This window comes from Suricata suricatta, chromosome 11 (assembly GCF_006229205.1).
Source record: "Suricata suricatta isolate VVHF042 chromosome 11, meerkat_22Aug2017_6uvM2_HiC, whole genome shotgun sequence".
NCBI lineage: Eukaryota > Metazoa > Chordata > Mammalia > Carnivora > Herpestidae > Suricata > Suricata suricatta.
Genome location: NC_043710.1, coordinates 107,225,528 through 107,250,913, shown reverse-complemented (window position 1 = coordinate 107,250,913; position 25,386 = coordinate 107,225,528). Strand labels below are relative to the sequence as shown.

Below are 25,386 nucleotides of genomic sequence, written 5' to 3'. Positions count from 1 at the left end.
AGAGGCAGGAGATCTGTATTTTTATATAGAGGAAAGTAAAACGTGTTTCTACTAACATTTCAGTTGAAATTTAAGATTCCAGCATTTTAAACTTCTTGAATATTGTATATTTATATCTTGTTTCTCCTATGCTGGAAATTGTGGTTCCATTGACTTTTCACGATTACACGTTGGATATGAGGGAATGAGGGCACATCGACTCGGAGCGGCCCCGGCGTTAGCCACTCGTCCTGCGGAGTCCGGCTCCTTTGGTCCCGAGGATGGACCCGTTAAGGAACAACACTGTCGCCTAAAAATACTACTCTCTGATTGGTTATGTCACAGTTTAACTGATAGCAAGGTTCATTTTTTTGCAGTTTGGTTTCAGGTTTAAAAATTACTCTTTCTTCTGTTTGATTGAACTGTGAACTGTTGGATTTATTTAAAACATTTTGTGTTTCCAATGTTAAAGCTTTAAAACAGTACATTCAGGGAAGTCAAGTTTCCATCCCTTTTTCATTCCCCTGTAAGTAACCATTTTTAGAAAATTTTTACTTAACATCACTTCGTTTAGAGAACAAACACATGTACACACCTGCTCATGCATGCACACACATGCACACGCATGGCCACACCTGTACACGCATTTATACGCATGTACACACCTGCATATTTGTATCTTCTCTTCCTTCCTGCAAACAGAGGCACACCACACATATTTTCCCGCACCTTGCAAGGATTCATGGATAGAAACTCATCGGTGGACCAAGAAACCCGAGTCTAAAAGGGAGGACACACATGTTAGAGAATAATTGTAAGACGGCTATTCACTAATGTTATAGAAATGCGTAAAATTTTCTAGGGTAGTGAATAGATTAGGGAAAGCTTCAGATAAATGACCTTTGAGCTGCTTTTAAAGAACGAGCTTGGTTTGGAGCCTGTGAATTATAAGAATCAGGGAATGACCTCTGAACTGCAAACCAGCCAGCCCGCGTTTGCTAGTGCGTCGGTGCAGCGAGCAGAACACTTGCGCGACAGGAGAAGCGTCTGAAGAACATGCTTCTTCTTCTTCTTTTTTTAATGTTTGTTTTTGAGAGAGAGACAGCGAATGAGAGAGAAAGCAGGGGAGGGGCAGAGAGAGAGGGAGACACAGAATCGGAAGCAGCTCCAGGCCCTGAGCTGTCAGCACAGAGCCTGACGCGGGGCTCGAACCCACGAACTACGAGATCATGACCTGAGCTGAAGCCGGACGCTTAACCGACTGAACCCCCCCGGCGCCCCCATTTGAACTACTTTAACAGTCTTGAAAGGCCTTTTGGGATATGTGGGCTTCTGTTTCATAGGCTGCCTGGGCTTGAAGCTTAGTCTAGAAGTATGTGTTTAAGGAGCTACAAGAAAACAAATCCTCTGTTGTACATTAATGTGAAAGAACTTCATTTGTTTTAAAGACTTAATGTAAACAGTACTTAGTTTAGAAACTTTGGTTAGTGGCATAATAAAGAGTTAACGAAACATGTCTCTATAAAAGTTTATGGTCTTTTCTCTCACTGATATTTCTTGAGGTAATCTGTAGTTATGAAGCATCGATCATCTGCAGAGGATTCTTTTTTTTTTTTAATGTGTATTTATTTATTTGAGAAAGAGAGAGAGAAAGCAAGCGTGAGCATAAGCAGGGGAGGGGCAGAGAGAGGAGATGCAGAATCCAGAGTGCGTTCCAGGCTCCAAGCTGTCAGTGCAGGGCCAGATGCAGGGCTCGAACCCACAGACCACAAGACCATGTGACCTGAGCCAAACCTGGACGCTTAGCCAACTGAGCCACCCAGGCACCCCTCTGGAACATTCTTTTGTATGTAGGAAGGAGGCATAGGAAAAAATAGAAATAGTTCTAGTTTAATACTGAGAATTAAGGCATATGTTGTGACTGTAAGTGTCTCACAAAGAAGTTGTGTTTTCTCAAGACCTTTAAGAAGAAAGTTTAACTTACTTGGGACAGACAGAAGGAAACGCGGTGTGCTTTTTGTCAGTGTATCCGCAGGAGCGCTGAGCAGCGGGAGGCCCCAGATGACTCTGTGTCTCGGCCGCGGCGGGAGCCCCACGACCGTGCACACGTGGTGACATGAGAGAGGGTTCTGCTCCTGTCGTGCCCTGTCAGACGCTGGCTTCGTTCTGTAATCGTGTAGGATTCACCCACTTCAGGAAAGTGGGTGAAGGGCACGTAGGTCCGTCCAGACTATCTGCGGCTTCCCGTGAGTGTGTGATTACTGCTCTGGCCGTTCTGAGAGCCGATCGCGGGGTACCCGAGGTCAGGGACACTCGTTAGACCGGTGTGACGGGCTGTCGCCGTGGCCCGGGGGCAGGCAGCGGTGGGGGGAGGTGGGGGGAGGGATGGTTGAATTCTGGGTATATTTGGAAGGTAGAGCCAACGAAGTCTGCTGAGGGATGGGACGTGGTTGTGGGAGGAAGGGAAGGGGTGGCGGCCAGGGTCTGGGCCGGGAAGCCCAGGCGCGTGAGGAAGAGAGCAGCTCGGGGCGCTGCGGGGCCCAGTCTGTTGAGCGTCCGGCTCTTGATTTCAGCTCAGGTCATGATCTCAATGTTTGTGGGTTTGAGCCCTGAGTCAGGCTCTGTGCTGATGATTTGGAGCCTTCTTGAGATTCTCATTCTCTCTCTGTCTCTCCCTCCCCCACTTGTGCTCTCTGTCTCAAAATACATAAATAAACTTAACTAAATGATGGCAACTGGATGCAGCAGTAACTAAACAGTCTGGTGTAAGGTTGTTGGACTCTTGGTGAGGAAAACGGGAACAAACCTCGGCCCTCCAGCCTGCGGCCTGGTGGGGCCTGCAGGAGTCAGGGACCCGTGATATTAGAGTGAGTGTTAACCTGCTCCCCGGCAGCTGAGTTCTCTTGGCCTGGCCCTGGCCTTTCTGGAAAGGAGCGTTTGTTTGATAAACAGGAAGCCGTTTCCATGGGTGTCGAAAGCAGAAACGATAGAAGTGAGCGGCGAAGCCGAGCGCCGGCAGCCGGGGCCACCGCCGCCCAGCTCCCCGGCCCGGTCCCCGTGCTCGGCTGGGCTGCTTCTCTGTCCTGAAAACGGAGGCGGTCTGCCTGCCGTTTGGCCCGCCGTCGGCGTTTGCTCGTTTGCAGCTAGCGCTTCGGGTCGGTTAGAGTTACAGACAGCAGACCAATGGAGACGCTGTCTGTTTACGGTGGAAAAGGGACTTATTTTAAGAAATGTTGGCTCCCCACCACCGGCCCATTAGTGGCCTGCCTCCGACGCCCCCGCGAGCCTGGGCAAGGGAAGCCGAGACCGCCCTGTGTGGATTTTTGCTCTTTGAAGGGTTAGAATCTAAATGCACCACAAGATATTTCTTACTGAGTCAGATTAGGACAAAATCACACGCAGTGAACTCTGAAGCAGACTTTATGCGCACACTTGTTCTCGTGCCTTTAAACTTGAGCGTTCACTCCCCCCCGCTTCTCAGAGCTCTGCTCCTCCCTGACGCCTTCCCGGTTTGGGAGGAAGAGCCGATCAGAGAGGTGAAAGAAGTCCGCTGCCGCGGGACTTAGGGCGGTTTAGACTCCTGCCTTTTGGGAAGAGCTGGAAACAGGAGCCCCGTTTTCTCCTTTCAGCCGAGAGCGGGCCGAGAGGGCCCTCATCTGGTCTCGGCGGCCGCGGTGGGACGAAGCTGTGGCAGACAAGACACTGGGAATCGGCCCCGGGGGTAGACTGGCGGCTAAGTAGACAAGTAGCGAATTGTCGAGAGGGACCCACAGTGACAGGGTTGGAGTGTGGCCAGGCTCCGGGCCGGGGGCAGGGAGCTGGGGGACTGAGGACGGGGTCGGCTGCTGCCCGTCTTTCGGAGAACTAGCTCCCCGAACCGCCTGGAAGCGGCAGAAACGATTCTTGAGCTGGGGCCTGTCCCCCCAGAGGCAGGACGTGCTTTACTCTGATTACTGAGGGGCTCGGGAGCCCCTTGGATTCTCTTGCATTCTGAAGTCACCCCAGGAGTCACTCAGCTGCTGTGCCGCTGTGGCAAGTCCAGGCTGGGCTGCGGCTCTGGGTTTCTGTGCGGAAGCTCAGCATCACACGTGAGCCTGCAGAATTCTCGCTGCCCGCCTGTGGGCACACGCCAGCACCCAGCAGCCATTTGCCCGCGGGTTTCCGCAGAGGCTGGAAACCACTGGCGGCTTCCTGGCACGCCCACCAGCCCCGTCGCCTTACTCTGAAAGCAGACGTGCAGGGATGGGAGGTGGCCGTGGCGATGGTCAGAAGATGGGCAAAAATGAAAGCGGAGGCTGAAGTCTGAACGCCAGAGAGCTGTTAAGGTGATCCTGGTCTGCGGAAGAGCACGGTGCTCCCAAAGCAGAGAAAACTTGAACATCAAGCATAGTACCTAGAAGGAAAAAAACATCTGTTGCTCGCAGCCAGCGTTTTAGAAAAAGTGATTTGTTGATCTTTGTATTCATAACTATAGTGATACCGCGGGTGTCTTTGAGAAAATACCATCTAGTGTAAGCTCTTTTACCCAGCACGCTACTAAAAATACCTTTTAACCAGAAACATGTTAACAGTGATGACTGATCTACCTAATAATTACCTGTAAGCCCCAGAGAAGCCCATCCCGAAGAACCAAATGCTAATACTAAATATCCTCTGTATAGTACTGGGTGGACCTTTTTAAAGACAGCCTTTTAAGTGTCCCTGAAAGTTAAAGGAATATCATGTATGATAAGTCCTAATCACAGTGCTGGTTTATTCCCGAATGCGCTCTCCTTTCTCTGGCTGTAGCATGTAACGTGGTTTATTTCTGTTTAGCAGAGCGAGAGGTGGGCATGTTGGCAGTGTACACGGTTTGTCCAAGGACAGCCAGCGTGTCCCCGTGGAGATGAAACGGGACTAGGCTACACTCCACCAGCTCCTGGCCCGTGGAGCACATTTGAGAACTTTCCAATCATTTTAGGAAAACAAAGTACTTAGAAAATATAAAGAGTCTTTTATTTTTTTATTAAAAGAAAATCACTTTTATTTTGGAAATCACAAAATTAATCATTCTGTTGTATTTAAGAAGCTCTTTGATGTGTTCTGGTAATTAATACCTACTGCCAGACGAATGTCTCTTGGGCATTTTAATTAATGGGTGGCTTGGCCAATGAGCTTCTGATGGTAAACCTTCATAAGGGTTTATTTTTAAGTTTCTCAAGAATAGCTGTCTCTTCAAAGCCCTTTAATTAGACAACGTTTAGCAGCTAAAACATATTATTAGAATAATTAGGCCTTGGGTTAAGGGGAATAGGGGTCAAAGGACCAGGTACTGTTAGAGGATGGCGTCTTAAAATGAAACCTCGCGTTCCGCATGTGATGGGTCCGGCTCTCCGCCAGCTTACAGCAGGCGACTCTCCCAGGTGGGACTCGGTGTGGTTTCAGGCTCGTCTGACAGATCTCCCCAGAAGCATAAACACCCCAGAGCGCACACTCCTTTATCGCCTCCTCCAAACCCCTGGAGAAAGCGGTGTTCTAGTCCTTAACCCTCTAAGCCAAAGGCTTCCTGCTTGCTTTTATTTTCCTACGACATTGGTCATCTTGGCTGTAATAAATGATTGTTTTTGAGGAAAATGCTTCAAAGAACTGGTGTAGGAGCCACCGATAATACTAACGATCACAGTAATTCCGTTGAAGGGTCTTTCTTAATAATTTAAGTGATCCTCCAGGATACAGTTCTTGAAATTACTGTAGCCTTTGATCTCCCAAAATTTTATGCTCTTTGAGGTCAGAATGTAGTTTTTAATTATTTGAAAATCTGCTGTGTGGACGGATTGTCATTGGCTCCCCTTCTTCATTTCTCGCCCGAAGCCCTCGGTCTTGGTAGTCCCTGCGAGCGCATAGGCTTTTCCTCAGACTCCCTCTCTGTGATGAAGACAGGAGCCATCCGGCTGGTCCTGTGGGTGACCGAGGCGGTGCCCCCAACAGTTGGGTAGGGTGATCGAAACCGCTATTATTGGTGAACAAACAACAACACGCTCACTCCTGTTCTCTGCTTTCTCACTGTCTCACTGTCTCCGAAGCTGTGTGGCCAGTGTGTCCTTTCCCCACCTCGCCTGGTTAGCTTAAGGACAGTGCTAATGAGACTATTGGAGATTTTAAATAGAGCGAGCCGTATTGCCAGTGCTTCTAATCCCATCGGCTGTTAGGATGTGGATATGTTTTTAGTTAGATGAAGAGATGGGGTTGAGGATTCATTGGTTCAGAATAAACCTACTGCCACTGTTAGAAAAAAGTACTTAAATGCATTGGTACTGGTAATTAGTGATTAATCGTATTGGCTATGGGTCAGTCAACTCATTTTTAAATACCAAAGATAGTTTGATTTGTAGTATTACAAAGTATGTCACATGTAAAATCTTTCGCTGTACCTTAGCCACATAGCTAATGAAATCATTTCATTGAATGTGGTAGAAACTTCCTTTATTTTCAGTTGATGTTGTCTGTAAAAACTAACAGCTTAAAAAATACTTGAAAAGCACAATACATATAGATGGAAAGATACTGGTGTGTATTTGCGCATTCCAGAGTATAGTCACCAAATAAATTCATTTCATGTTAAACTGTAAAACTTGGAGGAAGTAGAAGAGATATTCGCAGCGATGGGCTCCTGCAGAAGCCGTGTTGCACCTTGGCAGTGACTGAGTCCTGTCTGCTCCCCCCCAGGTGATTGAGTATCATGATTCTGCCTTTTGACTCATTCTTTGGCACAGGAGGTATTGCTGATTCTTCTCTTCATGTCTGTGTTTGCTGTGTGTATGTAGTCCTCTGCAGTGGAGATGAGGAAAAGGGGGTATTGAGTGTTACGACTTTCCAAAAATACCATTAAACCCCTCAGAACTTTCTTTTCCTTACGGCACAGCACGTGCATTCTTACGCACACTTACGTCTGCTTAAACGGTTTGAGTGCTGCTTGCTGACGGGTTTTATAGATACACACCTGAGCCACAAATGTCGCCATTTGTTTATTTCACTTCTTCCCTGTTCCTGGGGCGCCCGCCCGCCAACCCAGCGCCCCTCCTGGGGGGTGCGGCGTGCTCAGTGAGGACTGACTCTGTTCTTCTTCACCGCAGACCACCTGGTGGCCCACGGCAGGATGGCAGAGAAGGAGGCCCGCCGGAAGTTCAAACAGATAGTGGCAGCTGTGTACTTCTGTCACTGTCGGAACATCGTTCATCGTGATCTGAAAGCTGAAAATTTGCTTCTGGACGCCAATCTGAATATTAAAATAGCAGGTGAGAAGTGTGTTGAGGATGTGAAACAGGAACAAAAGAGCTTTCCTTCAAGGTCCTTCGGCCAGGGATTGTCTCTTTCCATCTATTCAGAAAGATGTGAAGTGAGAACAAAAAGTGTGTGTCGAGAACTGATAAACTTTCAAAAATATTTTATGTTATTTTTCATGTAGTATTGGATGGAAATAGGCTGGGGAGGAGAAGGGAAAGTGTGATGTTCCACATTCTCTTATTTGGGGAGTCGCTGGGCGGCTCAGTCAGTTAAGTGTCGGACTTCGGCTCAGATCATGGTCTCTTGGCTCATGAGTTCGAGCCCCGCGTCGGGCTCTGTGCTGACAACTCAGAGCCTGGAGCTGCTTCGGATTCTGTGTGTGTCTCTCTCTGCCCCTCCCCTGCTCACTCTGTCTCTGTCGCTCTCTCCTTCAAAAATAAACAAACATTTAGGAAAGTATACTTAAAATGCTCTCGTTTTGGCCGACAGTCTTCCGTAAATAGTGAGGAGTAAAGTGTAGAACAAAGCGGCGGGACGGGGCTCACCTTGTGTGCTCCGCGAGCTGCCCTCGAGGAGGTGGGTTCCCGGCGCCGACTGTGCGGGCTGCAGCTTTGTGATGCTCTAGGGGAAGCGGGTCTTCTGTCGGTTTAAGGCGGCGGCGGGTCTCTGCCTGCTCAGATCTCACCCGTCTGTTTGCCCGTCGGGGCCGGGAAGGACCCTCCACCGCGTCCGTCCGCTCCTGCTTCGGCGGCTGGCCCAGCGGTCAGCGTCCGCCTGGCCACCGCCAGCTCACCGCCTGCTGATAAAGGAAAGTGGCTGCAGCCTCGACAGAGACTATAAACATGAGTAGAAACCAGTTTTGTTTTCTGACAGTTTTCGGTACCGCACTGGGTGCCCCCCCCCCCCCGTCTCACAGGTCAAGGGGAGGGGGTCTCCTGTCCGAAACGGAAGTACGGCTCGAGGGTAGGTGCCTCAGGAGCCAAAGCAGAAAGCCGTTGCATAGACCTCCCTCCTTGAAAGGGGGGAGTTGAGAGCTGAGACCTGCGTGCACCCTTTCAGGTGGTAATTCTGTAGACTGTTGTGTAGACGAGGCTGTCTCTCTGCAGGCTCCGCTGTCACGTCCTTGCGGTGTCCCCTCACTTTCTATTTGTCACACGGACGGACGCACTGCCGAGTGTGTGTGTGTGTGTGTGGGGGGGGGGGGCTGTGAGCTCCTGGAGTCCCGCGTCTGCCCGTGCGCTGCTTCATGTCATGTAAGACCGTGCCTTCCCTCGTCCTGGTGTCTGCTTTGTGTCCTCCAACGCGCTCCAGGCACGAGCAGTTCCCACAGAAGCACGGAAACACCCGGCAACTTCCAGCCCTCTTTTGTAATTTTTCATTGGAGCTTCAGTTACATTAATGGTGATGACGTCTACGAGGCTTCAGAATCCTTAGATGTGTAATTAAATGTTGCGTTAGTACCTATTGTTGCTGTAAGAAATGACCACGAGCACAGTGGCCTGAAACCACACGGGTCCCAGAGGTCGGAAATCAGAACAGAGTCTTCTCTTCTTTTCTTTTTTTAAAACGTTACTCAGTTTTTTATTTTAATTCCAGTATAGTGTTTTTGTAATGTTTATTTATTTTTGAGAGAGCATGCGCATGGGGGGAGGGGCAGAGAGAGAGAGTTGGGGGACAGGATCCAAGGCGGGCTCTATGCCGACCGCAGCGCACCCGATGCGGGGCTCAAACTCGCGAACCGTGAGGTCGTGACCTGAGCCAAAGTGAGACGCTTAACGCCTGAGCCGCCCAGGCGCCCCTCCTTCAGGATAATTCACACACGATGCGGTTTTAGCGTCAGGTGTGCCCGCGGCGACGTGACAGTTCTGTGCCTCACTCGGTGCTCGTCCTGAAGACACCCCGCTCAGCCTCTCGGATCTGGGCGCCACCCTGCAGGGGCCGTGCCGGCCTTCCCTGTGTTCCAGTGTCGTCTGCGTGCTGCTCAAGTGAGGGCCTGCAGGGCGCCCCCGGGACTAACCTCAAGGCCTTGCCGGGACCGAGTCCATCTGGACTCTCCAGGGAGTCCTCTCCTCGCTGGGTTTGGTTTTGGAGGCCCCTTGTGCTCCTGGGGTCTGGAGGTTTCTCCCGGCACGCGGCCTCCTGCTCCCGGGGTCACGTCTCCCTCTCCTGCCCGAACCCCCGCTTCCTCTTCGAAGGAGCCTGTGGCCACAGCGAGCCCTCCGGGTGAGGCAGGGCGATGTCCCCGCCCCGAGCACACCTGCGGGGCCCCCCCGGATCGGCGGTGCTGGCGGCGCGCTCTGCACTCTGGATTTGGGCCTGAGCTAAAGGGAGGCTCTCTTTTTCCTCGACAGTTGTGTTCTCTCCTCACTGAACACAGGCTACCGAGCTTGTCCGCTTCCTTGCTTCTCGATTGTGACTTTGGAACTGTTTGGATTTAGTTAAGGGAGATTAGTGCGGCTCTGCGTTCTTGTCTGCGAAGCCCGGGGGAGAAGCAGCGGTCCGTGATACCCGACGCCAGAACCTCCACGGACAGCTACTCGGGCAGGAAGACTTTCAGGTGCTGTTCTTTGTTCATCGTGAAAACAAATCCACGTCGTCGCCATCAGTCTCCCCTGCTGGTGTGCAATCACAGACACCCAGCAGGGCTGGCGGCCGGCCGGGGCTCGGTGCTGACGCAGACAGCGAGATATTTAAGTTTATTAACCCAGAGCCTGCAGTTTTATTGTTTGTTTTGTCCAGAGGAACGGGCCCCTCTCGCCTGTGCCCTGTGCTGTCTCACGTCGTCTTTGCGCATCGAGCCGCCGTTCCGTGGTCCCCGGCCTCCCCGTCCGCGGTGTGGCCTGCCGCGGCTTCACGTGCCCGTGGGCATGTCCGGTCCTCCTTGTCCGCCAGGCGCGGCCGGCACTGTCCCTTCCCGCCACGTCGCGCCCCTCACCTCACCTCCTCGCGTCACGGAGGCGTTTCGGCCTCTCCTGTCCCGCGGGAAGAGGCGCCCGAGGAGACGTGGAGAGGGCAGCGCCCCCGACCTCCAGCGCAGCCCGCTGTGGGAGCCCTCCCACTTTCTTGTCCTTGTCGTCACTCTCACTGTGCCTGACGTGTAAGTGAAACTTGGTTACGGGCACGTGTGTCGGGAAGGACGGAGTGTGCGTGGGGTTCGGCGCTGTCCGCAGTTTCAGGTGTGCGCGGGGCCCCGGAGTGTGTCCCCTGCGGACGAGGGCCACCGTCCTCAGCTCCTCACCCATTGCTTCAAGTCCCTCTCTCACGCGTAAGGTAGCAGAATTCCAGTTCTCCGCTGCCAGGTCGTCTCCGCACTCGCTGGGCCGGTGGGAGAGATGCTTCTGGTTGGGGCTTCCTGCAGCATAGCGGGGTTTGGAGAGGGAGGTTGGGTGATTCCGACGGGGTAAGATCAGATGAGTAATGAAATCAATGCTCAGTGGGATTGTTTTCTTTAATTAGTGAATTAAAAAGAAAACTAGAGGGCATGCGAGTGGGGGTAAGGGGCAGAGGGAACGAGAGAATCTTTTCAGTTTATTTTATTTTATTTTATTTTGAGAGAGAGAGACACACACACCCCCCTGAGTGGGGGAGGGGCAGACAGAGAGGGAGAAAATCCCCAGCAGCCTCCGTGCTCAGTGCAGAGCCTGGCACGGGCCTCGACACCACAACTGCAAGACCGTGACCTGAGCCGAGCCGGCCGGTCAACTGACTGAGCCACCCACGTGCTCCTCCTGGGGTTTTCGAATTAAATTAGAATCCTTCTTAACGACAGTAGCAAATCTGCCTTCTGTAGAATTATTCAGAAGATGTTTCTGTTGTTAGTCATCCAGAGTGAACATCGGTGGTTTTCAGAACAAAGCATTTTATTTCTGAAAGGCAGACTTTCCAAGTGTGGATGGAGCCAAACATGTGTAGTGGTCATGTGAAAACATGTCTGTTGTTCACGACGCCTCTTTGCTCAGGTGCCATGGGAGCGAGGACAGAAGTGTGAGCTGTGACGCCTGTCCTAGAGAACGTGCAGCTCTAGGACACACAGCAAATGCTTAGGCCTCCGGAAGGTTACATAGCATCAAGATCACGTTTACTGCGTGTGTTCCGTGTGTGTGTGTACACACGTATTATGTCGTGTGTGTGTGTGCACATGATACTTTGCAAAGCATTTTCACATGTATTACTTGATGGTGTCACACGTGGCATGCGAATGTAGCTAATTTAGAAAACATTAGTCTCCAAAAGTTACACCTTTAACTTTCCAAAACTTTGAACTTCCTATAAAGAGCACTCATGCAAATCTTTCATGTAGAGTCTAACACTAGGAAAACATGGATTCCTGGCCTCTGACCTTTCACTTTTCGTGTCTCAGACACGTGACGGTCCCCAGAGGAGCGGATGGAGTGGGGCGGGGGGCCCACGGGGCTCTCAGCGCGTAGCCTGCGTCGCTGGGCGCCGGCATGTCCCACAGCTACCAAATCAGAGTTCGATGCACTAGGAGAGACGTTACCAGGCACGCCACGCTCCATTATCCCATGAGGTGTACAGTCTGATTACCACGAAAGTTCAGAGGATGAAAAAACCACTTTAGTCTGTAAAGTTCTGTTAGACTGTAAATGCCACAGGGACCCTAACCGTATCTTATTTATTGACCCCCCCCCACCCCGTGACCTAGCGTATGCCTGTCCTGTAGTAGGTACTCAAAACTTTGTTGATCTGAACTTTAGACAGTGGTGACAAGGACATACGTGTCCTGTTGAGGACATGACATTTGAGGTGAGTGTTAAGGACCAATAGGACTCTTCGGGTGTAGGTGTGGAGGAGAGAATCTAGTAGCATCAGTCTGTCCGCGAAAGTTCATAAAGCACCTGCTGCGTGCAGGCCCTGATCTGCGCACTGGGACACAGTTGTCCCTAGGAACTGACGTTCTGCTAGTGGAGGGAGGCAGTGAATGCTCACAGGGATCCTGAAAATGATAAAAATCAAGAGAGTGCGAGAGTGACTTTGTGGGAGAGAGAATGCTTTGATCCGGGACAGTCAGAGCCTTCCCAGCAGAAGGAAGAGCAATGCAAAGGCCTGAGGAGGGGGAACGTAACGGATTTGATGGGGCAGCAGGAGAGCTAGTGTGGCCGTAGATGGCCCCCGAGGGGGGAAGGACGGAGGGGGGGTAAACGCCGCAGCGGCCCGTCTGCCCGGAGCCTTCCCCTCCTGCTGCGGACCGGGGGGCATGTTTTGGGCACTGTAGGAGGCGGAGCTGGGGAAGTACGGGCAGCAGCAGAATGGACCGGGCGTATTTGCAAAAAAAGCTAACGCAGGGGAGTCGTGCCTGAGAAGGCGGGAGAGAGAGGTGTTTATAGAGCCCTGACTGTCAAATTGTTTGAATACCAGGCTTAATGAGTCAGATTCGGGATAGACAAGGAAGCAGGCGAGAGCAGGGCGAAGGGACAGGCGAGGAAACGGGAAGATGCGTTCAGATCTTGTCTATGAAACGGTGAGATCCTGCGCTGCGGCGCCGTCGGGCCACCTGAGAGGGGAGGCAGGCACACCAGACACGAGAGCGAGCCGGCCCGCACTCCCTGTGGGCGGGAGGCGGCTCACACGTCGGGGCCCGGGAGACGAGCTTCCAGCCAAAGACGTGTGTGGAAACCCGGAGATAGGTTTCTCACTGACGGAGTGTATTAAACCATCAAAGGAAAAGGGTTTGTCTTGCATTTAGGGCCATTTGAAAGCAATTTTAATACTTGTCCCCGAAGTCTAAGTAGAGGAACTTCCATGTTTGTGAGAGATTGCCTACAGACAGACCGCGCCGTGACTGGCTCCCTCCCTGAAGCCAAGTTATCTGAAATACTCAGCCGTTCTGAGAATGTTTTGAAAATCGTGGAAACTTTTGTTTTTTTAAACCTAAGGAAGTTGGAAACTTTTCTCTTTAAATGTCGACTCCCAGAATGGCTCCCCGAGCTAGTTTCCATGCCGGTGAGACTGTTTTAGTTGGCAGGCAGTGGACAGAGAGATGTCAAGCACCACGACAGCACAGCCGGTGTTGTGGAAGGAACTTGCAGAGGGCACGGAGTTAAGGTGCTGTGGGAAATTCTGACCTTAATGCGCTTGGGATCTGGACTCTCTCATCTTTTAAAAGGGAGAAACTAAAACAGTCCGTAAATCCACTGACCTTTCCCCTTCAGCATGAATCTGCTGAGATACAGTCACATAGGGGAAAAAGGTTGTGACCCTCGGGTTTCTGAGACCCCCCCCCCCCCCCCCGCAGAGCGGCGGTTGGTGGCCGACCACGCACGGAAAGTGGCCCGGGGTGTCTGTCACAGCAGCCACGGGGTCCGCACCGTGGACGCACCTTCTGTATTGTTGAGGGGATGGTTCCGTGCGCCGCTCGGGCTGCCGGGTAGCAAGTCGAGCCCCCCGAGGCCGTGTGACCTTCCTGGGCTCGTGCCGTCCCGAGCCTGGGAATCGTGCTGCCCCAGTGCCTGCCCTCTGACCTGGTGCGTGGCCCTCAGCCAGGAGGTGCTAACGGCTTTCGTGTGTGTTGACCTTGGGCAAATGCCGTTTGAAATGCCATCGCTTCTGAATCCTGGTCCTGAGACTGGAGCTCACGAAAACGGAAAATCGACGCACCTTCATTCAGAAGGCATTTGGGGACCCGCGGTTGATTTATTTTGTATGAAAAAGTTTAAAGTGAAAATTCAAACGGACAGATTGTTGTTATCACGGTTCCAGTTACAGGGGAGGGCTTGTTAATCCTGAGAAGTGACAGCATCGTGCTCACAGGACATGCCCTCCTCCCAGGGCTCGCTCGCCCGGCGCTGCCCCTGCGGAAGCGGTGGTGCCCCGACACGGAGGGGTGGCCCCACGGTCTCGGGGGGCGCGAGTGCGGCATTGGTGACCTTGCCTGGGAGGGTCCACTTCTTTTTTTCCCCCCAAGAGAGGTGACTCAGTTGATTATTCTCAACCTAACCCCATCTTTTCCACGTTAGGCTCCAACACTACACAGAGCTGCCACCCCCACCCCCATGGGAGCCCCTGGGAGGAGGAGGAGGTAAACCACAAAGATAGAAAGACCGAGAAGAGCCAACGTCATACAATTCTCAAACGAGGAAACAAACTATAAGAAGGGCTAGTGACTGGACACCGTGAGCATGAAGTGGCCAGTGTCCCCTTGTCCAGGCCAAGTGCAGTAAAGCCCTGGCTTCCTGGGCTCAGTCGTCGTCCGTGGTTGAGGTCAGCAAAGCTGTCTGCAGGCTCTGACCTCCACGGGGTCAGAGGACGTCACCCTCCACGGGAAGGGGCTCCAGCAGGTTGGGGAGGGCGCGGTGCCCATCTGGTTCAGGGTCCCGATGCCCTCGCCATGGCTCAGGCTCGGGCAGCTTTGGCCTCGTCCTCCAGCTCATCTAGGAAGCGCTCCTGGGACACGGAGTCGAAGGTGTAACCATAAATAGCTAACACCAGGGCCCCAAGGCCAAGGCCGGCCACGATGTTCTGGGTCCGCCGCTGTGGTGAAGTCTTCCGCCGCTGGGCGAGCTGCACCTGCCGCGTGAACTGCCGCTGCTCCTGAGTCGGGCCGATGCGCTGAGCCACGGGGGCGTTCCACCGTAGCGTCGAGAGAGTCACCTGCTCCCGGCGCCACCATGCTGTCGCTCCCGAGGTCCACTTCTTAAACCACACGCTTTATTTTAAATCCATGCACATTTTGTTTTCTCCCCAATGTCACACTACATTTGTTTTGATATTAAAATTATTCAACTTGAACGTGGAAGAAAACTACTGTTCCAGGAAGATGTGTTTTATTTAGCCCATGTTTTCCTGTGTGTAATCATACCCTAGCTCAAGAAACTTGAGACTGAAGAGTCTCCTCCCCAACGACAGGTTCCTCTTACACGAACTTCCACTAATTGCAGGTCATTTGGGGAATAGAAGGAAATCAAGTAAAGATTTAGGCCTCCTCGCCCTCCTTCAGTGGAATCGTTTGAGAGCCTCTGAGTCGATCAAGTGGGCCCGCCGCTGGCGGGGAGCTCAGAGCGCGCCTGAGACTCAGGCCGTCCACTCGGGACTTGGCCACCCTGGTAGTTTGACCAGGGTGCAGCTTTTCATCATATCTCATTAAATTTACCTCCATCACGGACCGTTGGACGATAGAAGCATAAGGAACACTGACATCAGAATTCGGTTAATGAAAATAAGAGGAGTAATTCGGCTTTGAGACAAACTTTACCAACCATGAATTGCCTTCAGTTGATCACTGTCCTGTCCTGCGCATCAAGATCTTTCTAGGACTTCAAAGACCACAGTTTGATACACACACAAATGCACACACACGTGCACAACACGATACCCAGTCTGCTTTGTCGGAAAGAGAGACTCACCCAGTAGAGAGAGACCGCTCAGACTATTGTTTGCTCAGAGGTACTAAGCTTGCTCACCCATTTTACTGCTGGTAACCAAAACACAAAAACGATTCAGGCAGGTTTGCTCTTTTGGTTCAAAAATGTAAGCATTTCAAATGCCAGGTCTGTGAGGAGTTTTTGACTATTTCAGACATTATATCTCAAGACATACTATGGCTTTCCAACTAAATATGACATAACCATTTTAAATTAATACTTTTAATTTAGATAAATTAGTGAGTCACATAAAATGGGAAATTTTCTTTTAATATTTATGACTTTTTTAAAAAAATAGAAGTATGCTTGGCATATAACATTATATAGGTTTCGGGTATACGACATAATGATGATTTGTATTTATTGTGAAATGATCACCACAATAAGTCTAGCTAACATTCATCATTTACATAGTTACAAAATAATTTCTCTTGTGATGAGGACTTTGAAGATCTGCTTTCTCAGCACCTTTCAGACATACAGCACAGTATCACTGCGGGCCTGTGCTGTGTGCTGTATCCTCGTGGTTTATTTTGTCACTGGAGGTTTGTGCCTTCTGACTTCCGTCACCCAGCTCGTGCGATCCCCCCCCCCCCCCCGGAGACCACCAGTCTCTTTATCTGTGAGCTGGTTGTTGGTTTTTTAAAGATTCAGCATGTAAATGAAATCATAAAGTATTTGTCTTTCTCTGTCTGAGACTTACTTCACTTAGTACAATACTTTCCAGGTCCATTCATGTTGTTTTGAGTGGCAAGATTTCATTCTCTGTTATGGCTGAGTAATTGCACCTAGGTTATCTCCTTGGCCGTTGAAGATTATGCTGCGGTAAACACAAGGGTGCATATGTCTGTGTGAATTAATGTTTACATTTTTTTCAGATAAATCCCAGAAGTGGACTAGCTGTGGATCACATAGTGTTAGTATTTTTAATTTTTCGAGGAACGTCCGTACTGTGTTCTGTGGTGGCTGCACCAATTTACATTCATTCCCACCAGCAGTGCACAACCCCAAATCCTCGCCAACACCTGTTATTTCTTGTTTTTCTGCTACTAGCCGCTCTAACTAGTGTGAAGTGATATCTCACTGTGGCTTTGATTGGCGTTTTCCTGATGATTGCTGATGTTGAGCGTGTTTTCCGGTACCTGTTGGCTGTGTGTAGGTCTTCTCTGGGAAAGTGTCTATGCAGATTTTCGCCTCATTGTTTTGCTCTATTGTTTCTTTGCTGGATTTACTTGAGTTTTAACAAGTTCTTCATATATTTTAGTTATATATCATATGTATTATCAGATATATGATGTAAAATATTTTCTCCCTTTTAGTCAATTACCATTTCATTTTGTTGATTTGTTGGTAAATATAAATATTACTTACAATGAAGTTTTACATCACATTTTAATAATGTATTACTATAAAGTAAAACACCTTAAAGTTTTTTCTTTATCATAAATTATGCAAAAATGAGAAAATTACTTTTTAAATGTCTTTCCTGGGATGTCTTTAAGATGATATGTTCCTTTGAAGGGAGTTTGTGAGTTGGAAAGTTGGAGAATACTGGACACTTCCGTGGTGACTGGGCTCCAGGCTTCTGTGCGTGTAGTCGTGGGGCTCGGGGATCAAATGGAGCGAGTCTGGGAACTTGATAGGCTCCTGTGCCGCTTGGGAGGTGTGTAGTTGTGTCGTGTGTATGCCCACAGGACCAACTGCTCCGCGAGGGCAAGGGCCAAGGATTTGGTTCACTTTGTGCCAAGAACTCCTTAGCGGTTCCTCACAGACTCGGGGAGTGCCCTGCTCCGTGACACATTTGCACATTACCCTGTAGGCGGGTTACTGATACTTCCGTTTGGTACCTCTCGTGGAGTGTTTAAGGGGACTTCGCTTCGTTTGCGGCCTTACAGAAAGTGTCTTACTACAGCCTTTCTGTTACATATCTCCTCCACACTGAGTTTGCTGAGAAGATCCTGTGCTGCGGAGAGTGTTTGTTTTTTATGAGAAGGGTTGGGTAGTGTTCTCTAGAACAGAGTGGGGAGGATTGGTGTATTACCTCACTTAAAAATAGCTGAGTTCAGTGAGGCTAAGGTATTTTAAAGCTTTGGGGGAGATTCATAAGTCATTCATTGAAAATGTCAGTGTAATGCTGGTCCAGCGTTTTTGTTTTTAAACTTTCATCTTCCATAGACATCGTCTTGTGCTGTATGAATAAACAGTGCTAGGAGTTGAGGAGGGTCTGAAGATCGGTGAGATCAGTGACAGTCCCACACACGACACGATAGCAGCCCCCACAACAGGGGCCGTACGTGTTCAGTCTCATGAACGTTACCCTGTCCCCCCTCTGATCTCACCTTCCCTGCTCTCTTCAACTACACCCCTTATCCCCCTCCCTCCACCAGAAAATAGAACAGCTGAGTACTTGATTTTTTAGCCCCCATGAAGGAATTTCTCCTGTGTACAAAATGCTCAGGCTGTGAGTCAGGAACTTTTGGCATCACTTCTCTATTAGCTCCTCGTCAGGAAGTTCAGCAGGGGTTGGAGTGATTGCTAAACACCGAGGACTTCCCAAGACCCATTTTTAAGAGTAAACTAATACCGTGACTCCTGGGAACCAGGAGACTCGTCGTTCCGCACCGCTGTCATCCGGAGAGTCACACAGTTGACTCTTGTTTTGCGCAATTCCAAGTAACGCTTGTGGTCACGTGATTTCTAGGCTGGTATATCGTATAGGAAAAGCAAATCAGTTCCTTTTCTGTGCCATGTTCCATTTCCGCAGAGCGTATAACAGCCTCAACGTTGTTGATACAGTGCTCTTACCGGGGTGTTGATCTTCGGTTCTTTGAGTCATGTCTAGAAGAATACCTGACAGTTTGCCTCCTCCCCCCCACCCTTCCCCTCAGCCCACTGGGGCCAAAATTCTTTCTCTTCTTGGTCTTTGTCTGTAATTCCAAGTGCAGGATTAGGATGAGTCCTCAGCTTTCATAAGTTAAAACATGAAGACCCTTGCCACGGTGTTTTCTGGTGAGGTTGTTTATTTAGGATAAATAAGTTTTTCCCACTTTACTTTGTCCCTCTGCCCCTACTTCTGAGCAGTTTACTTATAACAGCAAGGAAATGAAGCCCAAGTTGTGTTTGGGCGGGTCGGCTGTCGATTTTAGCGTCACCATGTTGCCGTGACAGGCGTTGTGAACATTGGAACTGACCGCGGTCTCATCTGTTTACATCTGCGTGGCATGGCTCCTTGGTCGGCCGGAGAACAGGTCGAGGGTGTTGGCTCCGAAGTGGTGAGCCAAATGGGAAAATTCCCTGTGGCAGTTGTCCTGATTTTAAATTAGTGCCACTCATTCTGTCCTGTGCCCCCCGTACCACAGGCATGCCCCGTTGACGATCTGCGTACTTTTAGGGATACGCTGTCACCACCCGGTATAGCCCCAGGCCTCTGACCTCACCTGGAAGAAAGCATCTCAAGTCGCAAAACTGATAGTCAAGCTCTGGTGTGTAAACCGTCTCTAGGGGACAGACGTATGGTTCAGGTCAAAGTCTGCTGCTCTGCATGAAGAGAAAGGGACACGAGACACCGTTTCAGCCTGCAGACAAGTGCTGGCTGGCCAGAGTGCGGGGGGCCGGAACGAGACCTAACACATTAGGTTAGGAGCCACTTGTGAGGGAGGAGCACATGACCGGGGCCACAGGAAGAGAGCACCCCGCCCGCGTGGCTTCTGTCCTGTGGGTTTGAATATCCCTCTTAACCGGTTTCTGCTGCTGCTCTTGAGAACAGTCATCATTTGAATGTTGAATCTGTAGATCGTAAGGCTTTCCCGTTGCCAGTAAACAATCAGGGATATAAAGTATCTTTATGGGCTTTTTCTGGACCGGAGAATTTTCTGAAACTATTACAAAACGCTCACGGCAAGATGGTTGGGTACCACGTGACCGTTCAAGGCTGTAGTCTCATCGACTGTGTTCCTTACGTTGTGCTTTCGTCTGTGACTTGCTTATTTTGTAGTTGGACGTTGGTACCTCCTAAGTCCTCGTCCCCCATTTCACCTTTTCCTCTGTCTCCTTCCCTTCTGGCAACTACCAGTTCTGCACATTTACCGGTGTATTTCTGTTTTTCTTGTTGTTGTTTGTTCATTTGTTTGCTTTGTTTTTTAGATTTCACATGTGAGTGAAATCATAGGGTATTTGTCTTTTTCTGTTTGACAGATTTCACTCAGCACAGTACCCTCTAGATCCATCCATGTTGTCATGAGGGGCAAGATTTTATCTTATGGTTGAGTAATAGCCCATTGTGTTTATGTACCACATCTTCTTTCATTCGTGTGTCGATGGACACTTGCCTCGCTTCTGTATCTTGGCTATCGTAAACAATGCTGCCGTAAACATAGCGGTACATGTATCGTTTTGAATTAGTGCTTTTCTTTTCTTTGTGTAAATACCCAGAAGTGGGATTCCTGGGTTGCGTGGTGGTTCTATTTTTAGCTTTTTCAAGGAGCCTCCGCACTGTTTCCAGCGTTGGCTGCCCCGGTTTACATTCTCACGAGCAGTGCATAAGGATTCCCTTTCTCTACATCCTGGTTTTACACTTGTATCTGATTGTGTGAGATGCTATCTCACTGTGGTTTTGATTTGTATTTCCCTGATGATTAGTGACGTTGAAGATCTTTTCACGTGGCTGTTGGCCATCGGGATGTCTCTTTTTTGGACAGTGTTCAGGTCCTCTGCCCATTTTTAACTGCAGGAAAATATTGCTAAGGCTGTTGTCCTAGAGTTTACTGTCTGTGGCTTCTTTTAGGAGTTTTATGGTTTGGGGTCTCACACGTAGGTCTTTAATCCGTTTTGAGTCTGTTTTTGAGTAGAAAGCGGTCCAGTTTCATTCTTTTGTATGTGGCTGTTCACTTTCGCCACCACCATTTATTGAAGAGATAGTCTTTTCCCCAGTGTGTGTGTTCTTGCTTTCTTTGTCATAGATTAATTGACCATAGAAATATGGGTTTATTTCTGGACTCTCTGTTCTGTTCCACTGATCTGTGTGTCTATTTTTGTACCAGCACCATACTGTTTAGATTACTGTAGCTTTGTAATATAGTTTAATATCTGGGATTAGATTGTAATACCTCTAGCCTTTTCCTTCTTTTTCAAGATTGCTTTGGCTGTTCAGGGTCTTTTGTGGCTCCATACAAATTTTAGGATTTTTATTCTAATTTGGTGAAAAATACTGTTGGTATTTTTACAGGATTGCACTGAACTTGTAGATTGCCTTGGATAGTATGGGCATTTTAGTAATATTAATTCTTTAATTATAATACCCATATATTTTTGTCCTCTTCCATTTTTTTCATTAATATTTTACAGTTTTCGGAATACAGAGGTTTCGTCTCCTTGGTCAAATTTATTCCTAGGTATTTTATCCCTTGTGATGTAATTGTATATGCGACTATTTTCTTAATTTCTCTTTCTGCTTTTTTCGCATTAGTGTATAGAAACACAATAGATTTCTCTTTATTGATTTTGTATGCCGCAACTTTACTGAATTCATTTATTAGTTCAAATAGTCTTTTGGTGGAATCTTTAGAGTTTTCTTTATACAGTATCACGTCATCTGCAAACAGCGCCGGCTTTACCTCTCTCTTGCCAATCCGGATGCCTCTCGTTTCTTTTTCTTGTGTGATTGCTGTGGCTGAGCCTTGCAGTACTTTGCTGAATGAAAATGGTGAGCGTGTACATCCCTGTCTTGTTCCTGACCTTGGAGGAAACGCTTTCAGCTTATCACCATTGAGTATGAAGTTAGCTGTGGATTCGTCATAGATGGACTTTATTATGTTGAGATAAGTTTCTTCTGTGCCATCTTTGTGAGTTTTTATAATTAACGGATTTGAATTATATCAAATTATTTTTCTGCGTCTATTGAGGTGATCGTAGGATTTTAAAAAATTTTTAAATGTTTATTCATTATTGAGAAAGAGAGAGCGAGTGAGCATGAGCAAGGCAGGAGCAGAGAGACACACACACACACACACAGAATCTGAAGCAGCCTCCAGGCTCTGAGCTGTCAGCACAGACCCCAACATGGGGCTCAAACCCACAAACCATCAGATCGTGACCTGAGCCGAGGTTGGGCACTTAACCGGGCACCCCGGCGCCCCAAGATGATCATATGATTTTTAACCTGCATTTTGTTAATGTGGTATATTGTGTTGGTCGATATGTGTAATTTAAACCATCCTTGAATCCCTGGGATGAGTCCCACTTGATCATAGTGAACGGTCCTTTTCATGAGTTTTTCCACTCAGTTTCCTATTGAGGATCTTTGTATCTGTGTTCGTCAGGGACCTTGATGTGTTGTTTTCTTACTTCGCAGTGTCATTGTCTGGTTTTGGTATCAGGACAGCGCTGGCCTTGAAGCATTTTTCCCCTGCCATTTTATGGAATAGTTTGGTATTAACTGGTATAATAGATACCAACTTTTCTTTAAATGTTTCGTAGAATTCATCTGTGAAGCCTTGTGGTCCTAGGTTTTTCTTTGTTGGGAATTTTTGATTACTGATTCAATTTAGTTACTAGTAGTTGATCTGTTCAGATTTTTCATTTTTTTTCCTGACTCATTCTTAGGAGATTGTATATCACCAGTAATGTGTTCATTCACTTGACATTGTCTGATGTGTGTGGCGTGCCCATTTCTCATAGTTGTCTCTTAACATCTTTTATGGATTTGTGGTGTTGGTTATTACTTCTCTTTCATTTCTGTTATTATTTGTTTGAGTCCTCTCTTTGTCTTGATTCGTCTGTTTAAAAGTTGATCAATTATATTTTTATCTGTATTTCATTTATTTCTGCTGTGATCTTTGTTATTTCATTCCTTCTGCTGAAGTTGGGCTTTGTTCTTCTTTTTCTTATTCTTTTAGATGTGAAGTTAGATTGTTTACTTGAGAGTTTGCTTGATTCTTGAGTTAGACCTGGATTGCTGTAAGATTTCCGCTCAGAGCTGCTTTGACTGCGTCCCAGAGATTTCACCCCACACGTTTCCATTTTCATTTGTTCTCCAGGCACCGTTGTACTTCCTCTTTGACTTCTTAGCGCATTGGTTGTTCAGTAGCATCTTGGTCAGCCTCCGTGTATTTTTGTTTCTTCTGGTTCTTTTCTTATCACTTATTTCTACTCTCATACTGTCGTGATTGGAGAAGATGTTTGATATGATTTCAGTCTTCTTCAGTTTCCTGAGACTTGTCCTGTGGCCTGACACGTGATCTGCCCTGGACAGTGTTTCATATGCACTTGAAAAAAAACGGAGCACAGAAATTCTTCCTAGGGCTTTGGTCCTTTCTTTAATCTTATAAGTGGACCTCAGAACCAGAGTTAGTTAACGTTTTGAAGTTACGTTGACTCTGCTCTCTTCTTTGCCTTCAGTTTCTGTTATTTTGTTGTTGTTGGTCCTGTATTTTACTAAAACTGAAGTTGCCTCTCTCTGATTTTTCCTACATGTCGCACCAGTGTCTGGTCTAATAGCGTTCTTCTTCCTGAGCCTTGTGAGGGTGACTCTAGCTTATGATAGTGTAGTTTATTTTTCTTGTGCCTCCTAACTGGAATGATCCCAGGTTGACATGAGCTGAGAGAATTCGGCATTCCAGTATTCCTTAGGATGATGTAGTTCTAGAAAGCTAAATAAAAGATGGTTACTGAATACAAAGTGACTGTAGCTTTAACGAAGTTACTAGGTTCTGACCATTCTCTGGCTTGTTACCTATGGGATTTGAATACTTAAAGGTTATAATCAGAATATAAAATACATTCTGCAATTAGGGCAGAGTGAAGATTAATTATCTGAAAGAATTGCCAAAATTCTGTCAACTCTCAGTTACCTGGTGTTGTCTGTTTGTTTTACTATACTTTTTTTCCATCTCCCTCCTCTTTCCTCTGGTCATCAAGTGTTTTTGATTTGCTAGTTAATCAAGTCTGTTTACCTTAGGTTGGACATATTGAAGGAAAAGAAGGGAGATCTAAGTCTCTCCAGTGCTGTTGTTCTTTTTAGTAACTCTTGTTAAATTAGGGGAAAAGGTAGCATTATAGAAAAAATATTTTTAATTTGTAAGTAATGTGCCTTAGTCCATTCTGGCTGTAGTAACAAAATACCAGCCTGGGTAGCATATAAATTACAGAAGTTTATTGCCCATAGTTCTGAAGAGATTATATGGATCATTAAAATATTTACTCCTTTTTAATTGTATTTGACTCCACCGTAAACTTTATGGTTGTATATAAGTTCATCATGGTTCACTGTCCTTCACATAGGACGATGGTTGTCCTCAACAAAACGTCAGTGCGGTCTCTGTTTTAACAAGTAGCTTCCAGGTCGTGCCCTCTGCACTCTTCACAAAGAGCGGCTCGGAGTCCTCCTGCGTTTATTTCCCTTTTTATGCTTATCTCTCTTTTCCTGTTTTTCTCTTCCCTCTCTGGTCTTGGTTGATCAGTGAATCATCTGTAAGGTATTTATTGAGTGCCTTGTCTCCTGCCGGCACTGCTCTAGGTGGCAGGAAATCAGTGGGGAGAAAAACAGCCTGATCTCTGCTCTTCTTTTTTTTTTTTTTTTTTAATGTTTTTAATTTATTTTTCAGAGACAGAGAGAGATAGCATGAGCAGGGGGGGAGGGTCAGAAGAGAGAGGGAGATACAAAATCCGAAGCAGACTCCAGGCTCTGAGTTAGCCGTCAGCACAGAACCTGGCGCGGGGCTTGAATCCACGAACCGTGAGATCATGACCTGAGTCGAAGCCGGACGCCTAGCTGACTGAGCCACCCAGGCGCCCCTGATCTCTGCTCTTCTGAGCACTGATGACAGTGGAGCTTAGATCCCAGTGAAATTGTCCTGAATGACAAGAAGTGGAAATGGGGGAGCAAAAAGATCCTATTCTTTTCTCATTTTCCTTTGCTCGTTATGAAGTACTATGCATAGAGACAGAAATGTGCAGTATCCATATATATAGTATGTGTGGATATATGTGTATGTGTATGTACACACATACATACATACTTAAATGAACCACTATAAAGCAAACACCTGTGCAGTTGCCACTTACATCAAGAAATAGATAATTTCATCAGTGCAGACAGTGCCTTCCCATCCCCCCTCCATCCTGCCTCCAAGACGTAATCACAGTCTCAATTTTTGTGTTTTACTACCTGCGTGATGCATCCCTCAGGAGTTTTTTGCTCTATAAAGTGCCATTTTTATTGGACATAATGTGCCGTGGGCACATTTATTTTGCTTGTTCTTGGACTATGTATGAATGGAATCATACTAAATATATTGTTTTGTGTCTTGGGTCACTCAACACAATGTTTGTATTTATCCATGTTTGTATAGATGTGATTTATTCACTAATCTTTCTTTGTATATTCTATGATACAATTATATCACAAGTCATGTTTTCATTGTATCTTTTGATGCATATTCAGATTGTTTTCAGTTTGGAGTTCTTACTGAGAATTGCATGAACATTCTTAAATATTTATCCTTGTGCACTCTTAGACACTCACGTGCACTCTTAGATGTTCACATGCACCCTTAGACGTTGACCTGCACACTTAGACGTTCACCCCCACTCTTAGACGTTCACGTGCACTCTTAGGCGTTCACGTGCACTCTTAGCACTCTTAGATGGTCACCCGCACTCTTAGACGTTCACGTGCACTCTTAGACGTTCACCCGCACTCTTAGACGTTGACCCACACCCTTAGACGTTCACCCGCACGCTTAGACGTTGACCCGCACTCTTAGACGTT

At 47.9% G+C, this 25,386-nt stretch overlaps 1 protein-coding gene and 1 pseudogene across 1 annotated transcript in view; one reads left to right on the top strand and one right to left on the bottom strand.

Moving 5' to 3' along the window:
* Nucleotides 1-25,386, top strand: part of SIK3 (SIK family kinase 3) — a 105,044-nt gene that overhangs the window by 23,982 nt on the left and 55,676 nt on the right. Inside the window, exon 3 of the mRNA XM_029957584.1 lies at nt 7,092-7,253. Coding sequence (XP_029813444.1) covers nt 7,092-7,253 — 162 coding nt within the window. The remainder of the gene's footprint in view (nt 1-7,091; nt 7,254-25,386) is intronic.
* LOC115306972 lies at nt 14,566-14,869 on the bottom strand (annotated as a pseudogene).